Below are 13,487 nucleotides of genomic sequence, written 5' to 3'. Positions count from 1 at the left end.
TAGCTGAGCCCACAGGAGCATACCACTGCACCTGCCTAATGTGTCCTTTTTTTTTTTTTGTAGAGATGAGTTCCTCCCTAAGTTGCCCAGGCTGGTCTCGAACTCCTGGGCTCAAGCGATCCTCCTGCCTTGGCCTCCTAATGTGCTGGGATGACTCATGTTCTAATACAACTTTCCTTGTAGTATGGGCACCAAAATCTGAACTACGCATGATTATCACGTGTCACGAAACATTCTTCTTCTTTTGATATAACAAGGAGGTGAAATCACAAGGGTTGAATAAGTCAGAGGTTAAGCAACCAGCCCCAAATAACCCAACTCCCCTCCACCGCCAGACCACGCAGGTCCCAAGAGAAATGCCTTTGATGGGCAAGAAACGGGGAGGGAGAGAACTAGGGCCTGGAGTGGGGACACCATCCACACGTGACCCAGGCCCTTCCAAGCCCGAGACAGGCACCTGCCTTTGTGCCCAGCCCCATCCTGGAGCTGCCTTCTCTCCAGATGCTCTCTCCTTCGCCTTCTCCTTCCAGGAGCCCAGGCACACTTCTTAATGGCTCCTGGGGACCAGGAGATGGAAAGGACAGGGCAAAGGTCATGCTAGAGGTGGAAAGAGGTTCAGGTGGGGGTGGCCCACCCCAGGGCTTGGCCTGTCCTCTGGTCAGCCCCTCCCCCCGCTCCAGACCCCACCCCTTGGCTGCCAGCACAGCCCAATATTTCCCGAGGCTTCAAAAGCCCCAAAGTGCTGGGCATCCAGCCAGAGGCCATCGTGGGCCTCCCCATCCCCCTGAGCTTGCCCCTGCATCTCCACATTTGCTAACGGGTGCTGTTCCTCCAAATCTGGAAGCTCTAAACCGATGGCCCATCTTTTTTCTTTATTCCCATGTGAGAGCCATACCTGCCCACTCTGTTTCAGGTCAGTTCCACCATGACGCTGCAGTGGGAAAGTCAGCGTCCTTTCCAGGGATGGCACCACTGGACACAGACCCCCAAGGCCCTGCGGCCCCAGATGGGAGGGCTGTCCCCGCGCAGCAGAGGATAATTTCTGTGAGCTCACCACGGTTTGCGGCCACCACCATAGCACCTCTGCCTACAGGGCCCTCAAGTCTCCCACTGCCTGCCGCCCCCACCCCCCACTACGTGGTCTGCCCCAAGCAGCCTCTAGGACTGGGTGGGGGTTTCCACAGGGATCTGGCCAAACCCACTCTAGGAAGAGCCTCTGGGCCCCAGGGGAGACGGGAGGGAGGGGCATTCAAGGGTGGGGGTCTGGGGAGCGCCCACCTTGCTCTTCTCTTGCTGCAGCTCGATCTGGATGTCTGTGAGCTTGGCTCGAAGATCCTCGTTGGCCGCCTGCAGCGCCGCGAGGGCCTCCGCCTTGTCCCCCTTGGCCCGGCTGCCCATGCCCCTCTTGGACATGGTGAGGCTGGATGGCCGGGGGGATGCCCAGGGGTAGGGTGCTCCGGCTGGGCTGGGCTGGGCTGGGGGTGGCTGGGGTGTCCACGCCAAGCTCCCAGCAGGTGTCACCCGGGCTGCTGTCGCACTACATCTTCTCATTCACCTGGAGGGGAAAGCACACCGCGGTGAGCAGCTCCCTCCGGAGGCTTGGCCTGGAGCTCAGGGGCTCGTATGCCGGGGGAGGGGGGCACGTGGACCCCCCACCTGCCCTCATCCCAGCGCTGAGGACGCTACCTGGACGACGCAGACCAGGGAACAGCCCCAGACCTCAGGGCCCATCTGCCCGCCATATGGTCCCCCAGACAGGGACCCCACATCTAAGAGGACATCCCCACGCCCAGCACGGGATGAACACTCAGCACAGGTGAACTCTTTTCCCTCTTAGGGATCAGAGAGTGAGGGAGTGGGCACCCAACTTCGAACTCACAATTCTGTACATGGCTGTGAGGCCACACCGCGGCAATGGCGCGTATAAACCACGAGCTCTCAGATGGCAGAAGGACCCCGTGACCGGGCTCCTCCACAGAGACCCGCAAGCTGCACCCAGGAAATGCCCAGAAGTACGGAAAGCAGGGACTGGAACAGAAGCACACGCCCAGCTCACAGCAGCACAATCCAGGTAGCTGCACAGTGGAGGCGACCTGCATCCATCGACGGATAAGTGGCTACACAAAACGCAGAATATTATCCAGCTGTAACTAGGAGGGAGATTCGGACACACGCTATGACAGGAGGATCCCTGAAGACATTAGGCTGGGTGAAATGAGCCGGTCACAGAAGGACAAATGCCGCATGATTTCACATATATATTCAGGGTCTACAGTCGGCAAACCCAGGAACTAAGTAGAATGGTGGCTGCTAGGGGCTGGCAGGAGAGGGAATGGGAGCTACTGTTTAATGGAGATGGATTTTCTTTTTTTGGAGATAGGGTCTGGCTCTGTGTCCCTCAAGGGGAGTGTCTGTAAATACACAGGAAGCTTCCCTCCCTCGCCCACTGCTTGCCTCCTGCTGTGTGGCCCAGCTTCTAACAGGCCACGGACAGGCATCGATCCATGGTCAGGCACTAGGGACCTGGTGTAGGCAATCAGTGATCTCCACTGGTCACAGCAAGTCCTCCAGGTTCAACCCCAGGGAAGCTGCTCATTGTCTAAAAAGAGGTGATTGGACGAGGCTGGTGAGATCCTCACACTTTCCTTCTGTGCTGCCAGGCACCTCCCCTAGCGGTTCTTCTCCCTCAGAGGCTCCCCCACACCCAGCTACTCCTCTCCTCCAGTTGCTCCTCCCCTCCAGCTGCTCCTCTCCCCCAGGTGCTCCTCCCTGCCTCTGATGTTCCTCTCTCCCCCTGATGTTCCTCTCCAGCAGCTGCTTCTCTACCGCAGCTCCTATGCCAGATGCTCCTCTTGGCTGCCCAGAGGGGCAAGGACCCCCGGTGCTCCTAACAGGTCCGTTGGGCCCCTCTGTGGCCCTCCTGCTCCTGGGGCCTCCTTCCGTCCCCACCATGACCAGCTTTCCCCAAGGGAGGGAAAAAAGCACCTTTCCCTCTTGTCCTTGTTCACCTTCTGCTCCTGTCACCTGTTATAGGGCAGTGAAGGCAGCCAGGATAGAAGCGACAAGCAGGCAGATCACACGTGGGAGCATTCCTGGTGAACACAGCCCCCACCCCCACTCCTGCGTCTCCTCTCCTGATGAACACAGGCCCACCCCATGCCCGCGTCTCCTCTCTCGGTGAACACTTCCCCCCACCCCACTCCTGCGTCTCCTCTCCTGATGAACACAGGCCCCCATCACTCCTGCATCTCCTCTCCGGCCTGGTGAACACAGCTCTCCCCCTACTCCGTCGTCTGTCTCCAGCCTCCTATTTGTCAGTTCACAGGACCATGGGAGGGAGACTTGGACATGGGCCCTGCAGTTTGATGAAGGCCAAGCTGTGTGGGTGTGGGGCTCAGAGACCAGCAGAGGTGGCAGGACGGGCAGGTGGGAGGGCTACAGGGCAGCCAAGTAGACTTCCACGGGTGAGTGAAGATGGCCTCACGGAGGGAGGGTGAAAGGAGGGTCGGAGGTGACCCATCGCCTGGGAGGCGATGCAGACACCCAGGAACCACAAGGAGCCTGCGAGGCTGAAAGGTGAACTGGGAAGAGGCTGGGCACGTCTCACCCTGCAGGGCCGCTGGCCTCCACCTGGACGGGGAGAAGGGCCCGGCAGGGTGGATGTCAGCTCTACACGTGTGAGACAGGGGCTGGAGGGACCAGGCTCGGGCAGATGGCAAAGCTGGGAGCTGTCATGGGGTACAGAGGGAGGAAGGTGCCCTCAGGATGCCACTCCAGACTGTGGGGCTAGACCCATGAACGGGGCTGAGGCTGTGCCCAGGTCGCCCTGCGGACGTCATCAGAGGCATCTTCATTTACAAAGGAGAGGGTGCTCGCCGGGCCCGGCGCACCGCCTCTCTCCCCTTTCCAGCTCCATCCTGAGGACAAAACCCCAGGCAGCTTGGGAAAGGCCTGAGAAGTATGCAAGAAGGGCCTGAGGAGGAAAGGGGGCTCGGCTGGCCTTGCTGCTGGAGAATGAGAGGACATCCAGCAGGCACAGACTCCTAGACACAGGACAGGAGGTTCTGCAGGTGCCTTGCTGTCTCTTGATAATAAGCTGCTCTAAGGAGAGACACCAGCTGACACTTAAGTGACTTTTAGTGACTCCTGGCCCCAACCACATGAGAGTCGGGTGGGCTCCTGCGGACTCCAGAACTGTTGGCCCACCTCCCACGGTCCTCCCTGGAGACCCATGAAGGGGACTCTCCAGGGGGAAGAAGAACCCACTGGGGAAGGGCCGGGTCCTGTCCTGTGCACTCGGGTTCTCTACCACCACAGGTGACTGTTCTGGTAAACTTCCCACCTCCACACAAGGGTCTTCTTTCCCGCTTCCAATAACATGTTCCCACCTCCATTCAAGTCCTCACAGACAGCCCCCAAGAGACAGGGCTCCGGCTTCCTTTGGGCGGCACCTCCTTTCCAGGACCGAGCCCCGGGCCACCTGCCCTCTCCTGGCTGCCACACCACGCTCTGTGCAGTGCTCACTGATGGCGGCAGAAACTCGTTCCCATCTGCCTGTTATAGGGCATTGAGCATTTGAGGAAAAGGGAAAATAAAATCCAGCTGCCGAGACAGTTGTCGTTCCCATAGTTTTGCTATTTAAAATAGATGAAGCGGTTTTTGAAAGAGAATCCATTTTAAAGGATCATGGTTGCTAATATACAATGGTCAACATTTAGACCCACCCCAGGAGCTCATTTCTAATTAACCCACTGTTCGTAGCATTTAGTTAATTTTGTTTCGGGGAGACTTCAGCGGTGGGGTTGAGGGGTGGGTCCTTGCTCTGTCGCCCAGGCTGAAGAGCAGCAGTGCAATCACAGCTCACTGTAGCCTCGACTTCCTGAGCTCAAGCAATCCTCCACCTCAGCCTCCCATGGATGGATTTCCACTTTGGAGGAGGGAAAGTATAGAAAGCTAAAACCTTGTCTACATTGCAGAAAAAGCGCCCCAGACTGGCCTCCCTCCTCCCGTCCCAGGCCTGGGAGTGCCCAGCTCCTCCGAACGGATTCAAGTCCACTCTGGGTCCTGCACTGGCCACCCTGGTCTGAGAGTTTTCACTGACGTCTCCCTAGAGGCAGAGTTGATATTTTTCTCCAGCACCAATCAGGGAACTGATACGGTAACTATGTTGAGTTTATTCCTTATGAAAATGAGCAGGGATGGTGTGAATCTCCCCCAAGTGCCGAGGCTCAGGCACCCAGCTGGGGTCTGCGGCAAGCTCTTCCTTCTCGCCCAGGAGCACGGCTGGGGTTCCTCATGCAGAGAGAGCAGGGAGCGCGGCTGAGGTTCCTCATGCAGAGAGAAAGGGGCTTTCAAGTCTCGCCTCCCATCCTAAAGTGAAATGATGTTGGGGCGGCTGGGAGGCTCCGCACCTCGGATGATCACAGCTTTGGTAAACGGAGGCATCTCTTTTCCCCACAAGGACACTGCTGCTGTTGGCAGGTGACGGAGCTCATAGCTGCTGTGGGGGCGGTGGCCTGCGCTCCGGCCCTGGGGGTGGCTGCTGGGTTTCATGAGCTTTTCTGCCCATCCCCGAACCCTCATAAGGAACCAGGGTATAGAGAATCATCCAGTCTCAAGGGTGTGTGTGAGGCTGTTCTGGTCAATACGTCTTCTCACGGCCTTCCTGACACCCCGGGAGGCAGACAGGGCAACTGGAGAGAGACCCAAAGGCTGCGGGAGTGGGAGATCTCAGCTGGTGGTGGCCCAGACACCCCCACCTTGGGCATGGCAGGGGCTTCAGCCATGCGGGAGGTCCAGCCGGCTCATACCAAGGGCTCAGCCCCACGTGGCACACTCCGCACTGAGTCCCAGACCATGGCGTTCCTGGCTCGAGGAGACCCACAGTTCTCCAACAGGGTGGGAGCGGGTCTGAGGGACCTGTGTGGGGGTTGGTGTGGGGATCCGTGGGGGGGGGTCCGTGTGGGGGCCTGTGAGGGCAGCACACTGTGGGACATCCACTGGGCAGAGTCCGTCACAGCTGCATCTGCCCTGGGGAGCCTGGATCAGCCCGGGGGCAGGGGGCAGGGTGGCCGCAAGCTCAGAGCAGACACCCCCTACAGCACTGTGCCAGCCCCTCACCACGATGGGATCACAGGAGGGCTGGGACGGGGGCTGTCCCTTCACCGGGAATCACAGCAACGCAGCGTGACTCTCAGATGCAGACGAGCCCTCCAGACACTGTGGACTCTGCTCAAGGCCGCCATCACCAGGGCGAGCACGGGAGCTGCAGACGCGCAGACGGACAGCGTGGCAGTGCGAGGGGTTTGGGGTGCCGAGGAATGTGCCGTCGTGACACGCACCTGAGCCACAAGGCACAGGGCAGGCGGTGCCCAGGGGACTGGCCTGATGAGGACTTGTGAATGTACCCATGAGTTGTGCCACTGACACAATCAGGACGTGCATTAAAGCACCGGGCGTCTTACACACATGCCGAGTTGCACTTGACCAGGAAAAACAAGGGTCCTGAGCCTGTTAGTCGGGGAAAACCCACGGCATATCCAAGAGAGGTCGAGTTTGTACCCAGGGCCTCCCCAAACCCCCATAGAGAGGGTGCTTCCTCTGCTGGACAGGGTTCCCCAGCGGGCTTCGCTGTCAGTTTCAGACTGAGACTGCACCTTCATGCTTTCCTTGGGGAAGTCGTTAAATTAACAATGCAGATTGCCTATCTTTTATTTCGGGGTCTCTGAGGAGGTAATAAAAACAATTTATTTCCCAGTCATCGTCTGAAGGCTGCAGAAGTGCTTTGGGTTGACCTCTGGTAAGTCGTTTTATGGCAGGAGGTTTCCATGTGGAAGACAAAGCTGTACGGCTGATGGATGTCTCTCCACCGCCGGTGAATCACCACAGTGAACCTCAGTGTCACTGACGAGGAGGCTGGCCCTGTTAGGGCTTTGCTCTACTCTGTCCCTGTCGGGCTGTTTACTCAGCGTTGAGCCTCTGGATTTGGGCTTCAATACCACCATGCGATGCAGAGGACACCGAGAAGTCAGTCAGACCCATCCACACCCGAGCAGCCTTCAGAGCCACCTCCTGTGATTCGGGGGCATCCTGGGGTGGGACGGTCCATGTCTCTGCAGATCCTGTGACCTCACAAGGCTGTAAACATTGGACTTGCATTCTTTCTGGGCTAACTGGTTTACCTACAGAGAAGTCCAAGGTTCGGTTCCCAAACCCAGCTGAGTGTAAGAACACCCTGAGGAGGCTTACTGAGTATGGCCTGTCTCTCTAGGAGGACGAAGGACCCAGGACTTCACCCCCGGCTCCTGATCACAAGACCAGTGTCGCAAATCCAGCTCTGAGAGAGGAGCGCTGTGGTAAAGAGCCCCTTCCTCACTGCAGATGCCCCTGGTGTGGCCGGAGGTCACAGTGAAAACCAGGCCCAGGATGAGAGAAGCGCACTGGAGGTGCCGGGGGCTCTGGCAGCCACTCAGCACCCAGGAGAAGAGCAACGCCAATAAGCTGGCCTCGCAGTGATACCTAGAAGGGCTGTTACGGGACGTCCACACTCTGATCTGCAGCGGCCACTCCGATGGACGCCAAAGATGATTCAAGATGGAGAAGAGGCCGTTTCATCCCACAACAACCCACACAGCCCTCAGGAAGTGCCACGAGTGACTTTCTGAAAAGCAGCTTGGGATCATCCACAAAATCTCTGCACTGACTTCAACATGTTCACATTTTGATCAATAAATGTTAAGATGGTGACAGCGAGCCATCAGTCCTCATCTGCAGAACTGAATCTAGCACATTTCACTTTGTACTGAAAGGCGACCTTGGCTGGGCACAGTGGCTGAGGCCTGTAATCCCAGCACTTTAGGAGGCCAAGGCGGGAGGATCACTTGAACCCAGGAGTCTGAGACCAGCCTGGGCAACAGAGGGAGACCCCATCTCTGCAACAAATAAATAAGCCAGGTGGGCGCCTGTGGTCCCAGCTCCCTGGGAGGCTGAGGCGGGAGGATCGCTTGGGCCTGGGAGGTCAAGGCTGCAGTGAGCTGTGATCATGTTACTGCACTCCCACCTGGACAACAGAGGAAGACCTTGTCTCAAAAAAAGAAAAAAAAAAAGAAAAGAAAAAGAAAGAAAGAAAAAAAAAGGAAGGAAGGAAGGGCAAAGGGAAAGGGAAAGGGGAAGGGAAAGGGAAAGGGAAAGTGAAAGGGGAAGGGGAAGGGGAGAAAAGAAAAGAAAAGGAAGGAAGGAAGGGCAATCTCTGTGATTGGAAGCTTAGGTTCTGAATCACCTGCAAATGCATTAAAATTCTAAATTTTCATTGAAGTGCCATGACTTTTTCTTAAAAAAAAATAAACTTTTAGTTTGAGTAATTGTAGACCCACATGCAGTTGTAAGACAGAATATAGAGATGCCCCACGTCCCCTTTCCCTATTTCCCCCAATGAGAACATCTTGGAAAACAGTGGGACAGTATCACAGCCAGGGGACAAAGGTTGGGAATACTCCTGTTCCCACAAGGGTCCCTCTTACTGTCACATTCACTTCCCTCCTACCCTGTCCCCTCCGTAACCATGGGAAGCCACGATCTGCTCCCCAACTACATAATTTTGCCATTTCAGGAATGTTATAGAAGTGAAGTCAAATAGTAAGTGACCTCCTGAGAGTCCATGTGATGCTCGGAGGGCCACGCAGGTTGCCATGGGCACCCACAGTTCACCCTTCTCACTGCGGAGTGACCCACAGCTCACCCTTCTCACTGCGGAGTGACCCACAGCTCACCCTTCTCACTGCGGAGTGACCCACAGTTCACCCTTCTCACTGCTGAGTGGTGACCCACGGTATGGCTGCAGCACAGTAGGTTTCGCCACTCACTCACTGGAGGACACCTGGCGCTGAACCATTTCCGGGCTCTGCAGCAGCTGGATGTTTATTTGCCCAGCTGGTCTCCAGAGGGGCCTTGCCTCCCACCAGCCATGTATGAGGGACCCAGGTTCCCGACACCCTTGCCTGCATTTGGTGGTGTTGCCATTTCTAATGTTGCCATTCTCCTAGGTGAGCTCACAGGCCCTGTGGCTTCTGTCTGCCTTTCCCTAGCACCTCGCCGTGGCGTCTCTCCTGTGCGCCTTGGCCATCTGCACATCCGCGTCGGGAAATGTCTGCTGTGGGGCTGCTGCCTAACTGGTTCTGTGGATGGAGGAAGCAGGCTCTTCTTGGGGATGGTTTGTCTGAGGCTGTTGGCTCTGGGTTGCTGGATTCTTCAGCTCTGTGTCTGGGATATCCCAGGCAAAAAGAAAACCCAGGGACCTTGCCATGGCGTCATTCCTGGGGTCTGAGGTCCCTGGCCAGCTTTCTCCAGCCCGCCTTTCAGAGTCTTCTTACACTGGTTTCTTATTTCATGTCCAGGGTTTTGATTGTACTAATGGGGGAGCAGGGAAAAGTATGTCCCCCTCCATCTATCCAGAGGCATAAGGCTGGCTACAACTTTTTTTTTTTTTTTTTTTAAACATCACAGCCAGGTTCAAAGCCACAATGTTTTCATCAACGAAAAAAATCTTGCACCTGTATTTACCATTATCATTTCAGTTATGTAACAAGTGTGATTTAAAATTTGCTGGTGCACTTCTTGGGGTGGAAGTCAGATATTACACTAACCAAGTATAGTAACCACCACCCCCGTGTTGAGGAAACAGCTGTCAGCTCCAGGGCTCGAGGGCATGGCCATCTTCTAAGGAGACACATGTTGTATGAGTCACTTTCCGGTGGTTTTCAGTCTGCCTGGGTTACTACCGGGAGGATGGCTTAGACCACATTAATAACGAGAAGTCCCTTTTGAGATATAAGAATTGGCAGCAACGATCACTCTATAAAATAAACCACTGAGCATGTTATGTTTTCCAAGTGGTAGTGCAAGTGTTTTAAAAATATCAGAACTAGAAACAAAATTATGCATGGTTTACACACAGCTTGGCTTCTGCCCAGACCAATTGTCTACTGATCCCAATGTAAAAAGGGAGGTTTCTGGCACAGGAAGAAATGTCAGGATCACCTGGCCAGATCCCCCAGCTTTTCAGGTGAGGACACCAGGATCCAGAGGAAGACCCCCCAAGACCACAGCACCTGCTTCCCGAGAGAGCTGGATCCCACCTGCTCTCCCCACAGCAGCATGGGACAGTATGGTGGCAGGTTCTCCCACGGGTGGAAGCCTGAGCTGTAATACTCAGGGCACTGGGCAGAGCACCCAGACAGGCACTGTCTCTGCAGTGGGCCGCTCCTGCCCCAATCTTGAAGGCAAGCCTCACAGAGAATGCTCTTCCCAAACAACTCAGCAGTGTCCCAGAACAAAGCTCAAAAACACCTGTCGGGAATAGTAAACACCCAGGAGAAGGATCACCGTGGATGGGACTAGATTGCAGGCAGGACCAGATCGCAGCTCCCACTCGGACGGAGAAAGAGCGTGTGGAGTCTCACGTTGTGAACTTCTGCATCCAGAGCGACTGCAGGAATAAATCAGGAAAGCCAAAAGAACCCCTAGACCCTCTGAAGGGAGCAGATTGCTCCTGCAGCACCTAGGAGACACCCCAAATACTGTGAGTGCCCAAGCTATGGAAGTGGGAAAGAGGGACCATTCACCCCCAAACACACACCCCCACTGCGGAACCTGAAGGTCTAGATCACGGGAGAAGATTCTGAGCTCACCTGGAGCTGAGCCGAGCAAAATACAGGGGTGGAGGATGCAGCGGGAAAAGCCCTGTGGGCTCTCTGGGTTCCCTAGGAAGCCATTTCTGCCTTACCTCAGAGGGGTCCTTGCGGAGGGCAGCCAGAGGCACTGGGGAAAGCCCACAGGGAGAAGGAAACCTCCAGCTGAACTTTGTAACAATTCCAACCTAAGGAGAAGCCTCCTGGCCAGAACCTGGGGGAGGGCGTGAATCCAGTGAGACTCCACAGGTGGAGGAAGAATGAAAGCCCCACTTTCACAGCTGGGAGGCAGGTAGCCTGGGGCACGTTCTCAGCCCTGCAGGCCCACTGCCTGGAAACAGACTCAAGGCTGCTGTGGGGGGCACAGTGGGAGTGAGACCAGCCCTTCGATTTGTGTGGGAGCTGGGTGAGGCCTGTGCTGCCGGCTTTCCCCCACTTCCTTGACAACCTGCATGACTCAGCAGAGGCAGCCATAATTCTCGTAGGTACACAACTCCATTAACCTGCGAATCTCACCCCCATGCCCCACAGCAGCCGCAAGACCCGCCCAAGAGAGTCTGAGCTCAGACACTGGCCCCGCCCCCACCTGATGGTCCTTCCCCATCCAGCCAGGTAGCTGAAGACAAAAGGCATATACTCTTAGGAGTTCCAGGGCCCCACTCACCGCGGGTTCCTCTCCATGCTGCCACAGCGGATGCTCTCTGGAAAGCTCCACCTCCTAGCAGGAGGCCAACCAGCACAAAAATAGAGCATTAGACCACCAAAGCTAAGTCCATGGCACCCCCTGCCACCTCCACTGGAACAGGTGCTGGTATCCATGGCCAAGAGGCCCACAGACAGCTCTCTGGGCAGACAACCCCCAGTACCAGCCCAGAGCCTGGTAGACTTGCTGGGTGGCTGGACCCAGAAGAGACATAAGAATCACTAAAGCCACCTCTCCGGAAACCACATCCACAGGAAAACGGGCAGAGCCTGACATTAAGGGAACACCCCATGGGACAAAAGAATCTGAACAACAGCCTTCAGCCCTAAACTTTCCCTCTGACAGAACCTACCCAAATGAGAGGGAACCAGAAAACCAACTCTGGTAACATGACAAAACAGGGCTCCTTAACACCCCAAAAAAATCACACTAGCTCACCAACGATGGATCCAAACCAAGCAGAAATCCCTGATTTACCTAAAAAAGAATTCAGAAGGTCAGTTATTAAGTTAACCAAGGAGGCACCAGAGAAAGGCAAAGCCCAATTTAAGGAAATAAAAAAAAATGATACAAGTCAGGAGTTCAAGACCAGCCTGGGCAACATGGTGAACCTACTAAAAATATAAAAATTAGCTGGGTGTGGTGGCGTGAGCCTGTAGTCCCAGCAACTTGGGAGGCTGAGGCAAGAGAATTGCTTGAACCTGGGAGGCAGAGGTTGCAGTGAGCAGAGATCACACCACTGCACTCCAGCAGCCTGGGTGACAGAGTGAGACTCCATCTCAAAAAAAAAAAAAAAAAAAGATACAAGAAATGAAGGGAGAAATACTCAGTGAAATCAAAAAACCAATCAAGAAGATGCCGAATAGGAACAGCTCCAGTCTACAGCTCCCAGCGTGAGCAACGTAGAAGATGGGGGTGATTTCTGCATTTCCAACTGAGGTACAGGGTTCATCTCACTGGGGCTTGTCAGACAGTGGGGGCAGGACAGTGGGTGCAGTCTACCGAACATGAGCCGAAGCAGGGCGAGGCATCACCTCACCCAGGAAGCACAAGGGGTCAGGGAATTCCCTTTCCTAGCCAAGGGAAGCAGTGACGGACAGCACCTGGAAAATCGGGTCGCTCTCACCCTAATACTGCACTCTTCCAACGGTCTTAGCAAATGGCACAACAGGAGATTATATCCCATGCCTGGCTCGGAGGGTCCCATGCCCATGGAGCCTCGCTCATTACTAGCACAGCAGTCTGAGAGCTAACTGCAAGGCGGCAGCGAGGCTGGTGGAGGGGATGCCCGCCATTGCTGAGGCTTGAGTAGGTAAACAAAGCGGCCGGGAAGCTCGAACTGGGTGGAGCCCACCGCAGCTCAAGAAGGCCTGCCTGCCTGCCTGCCTCTGTAGACTCCACCTCTGGGGGTAGGGCATAGCCGAACAAAAGGCAGCAGAAACCTCTGCAGACTTAAACGTCCCTAACAGCTTTGAAGTGAGTAGTGGTTCTCCCAGCATGGAGTCTGAAATCTGAGAACGGACAGACTGCCCCCTCAAGTGGGTCCCTGACCCCCGAGTAGCCTAACTGGGAGGCACCCCCCAGTAGGGGCAGACTGACACCTCACACAGCCGGGTACCCCTCTGAGACGAAGCTTCCAGAGGAATAGTCAGGCAGCAACATTTGCTGTTCAGCAATATTAGCTGTTCTGCAGCCTCCACTGCTGACACCCAGGCAAACAGGGTCTGGAGTGGACCTCCAGCAAACTCCAACAGACCTGCAGCTGAGGGTCCTGACTGTTAGAAGGAAAACTAACAAACAGAAAGGACATCCACACCAAAAACCCCATCTGTACGTCAACATCAAAAAAGACCAAAGGTAGATAAAACCACAAAGATGGGGAAAAAACAGAGCAGAAAAGCTGGAAATTCTAAAAATCAGAGTGCCTCTCCCCCTCCAAAGGAATGCAGCTCCTCGCCAGCAATGGAACAAAGCTGGATGGAAAATGACTTTGATGAGTTGACAGAAGTAGGCTTCCGACAATCAAACTTCTCCAAGCTAAACGAGGAAGTTCAAACCCATCGCAGAGAAGCTAAAAACCTTGAAAAAAGATTAGACAA

General features: G+C 55.3%; 1 protein-coding gene across 2 annotated transcripts in view; it reads right to left on the bottom strand.

Moving 5' to 3' along the window:
• JAKMIP3 (Janus kinase and microtubule interacting protein 3) overlaps positions 1-13,487 on the bottom strand; it is a 120,575-nt gene that overhangs the window by 79,208 nt on the left and 27,880 nt on the right. For both annotated transcript variants that reach the window (XM_024253819.3, XM_063727825.1), the window contains exon 2: positions 1,279-1,555. In XM_024253819.3, the coding sequence (XP_024109587.2) occupies positions 1,279-1,551 (273 nt within the window). In that variant the 5' untranslated portion in view covers positions 1,552-1,555. The remainder of the gene's footprint in view (positions 1-1,278; positions 1,556-13,487) is intronic.

This window comes from Pongo abelii, chromosome 8 (assembly GCF_028885655.2).
Source record: "Pongo abelii isolate AG06213 chromosome 8, NHGRI_mPonAbe1-v2.0_pri, whole genome shotgun sequence".
Taxonomy (NCBI): Eukaryota; Metazoa; Chordata; class Mammalia; order Primates; family Hominidae; genus Pongo; species Pongo abelii.
The sequence above is the reverse complement of the archived record's forward strand: the minus strand, read 5'-3'. Positions and strand labels throughout refer to the sequence as shown.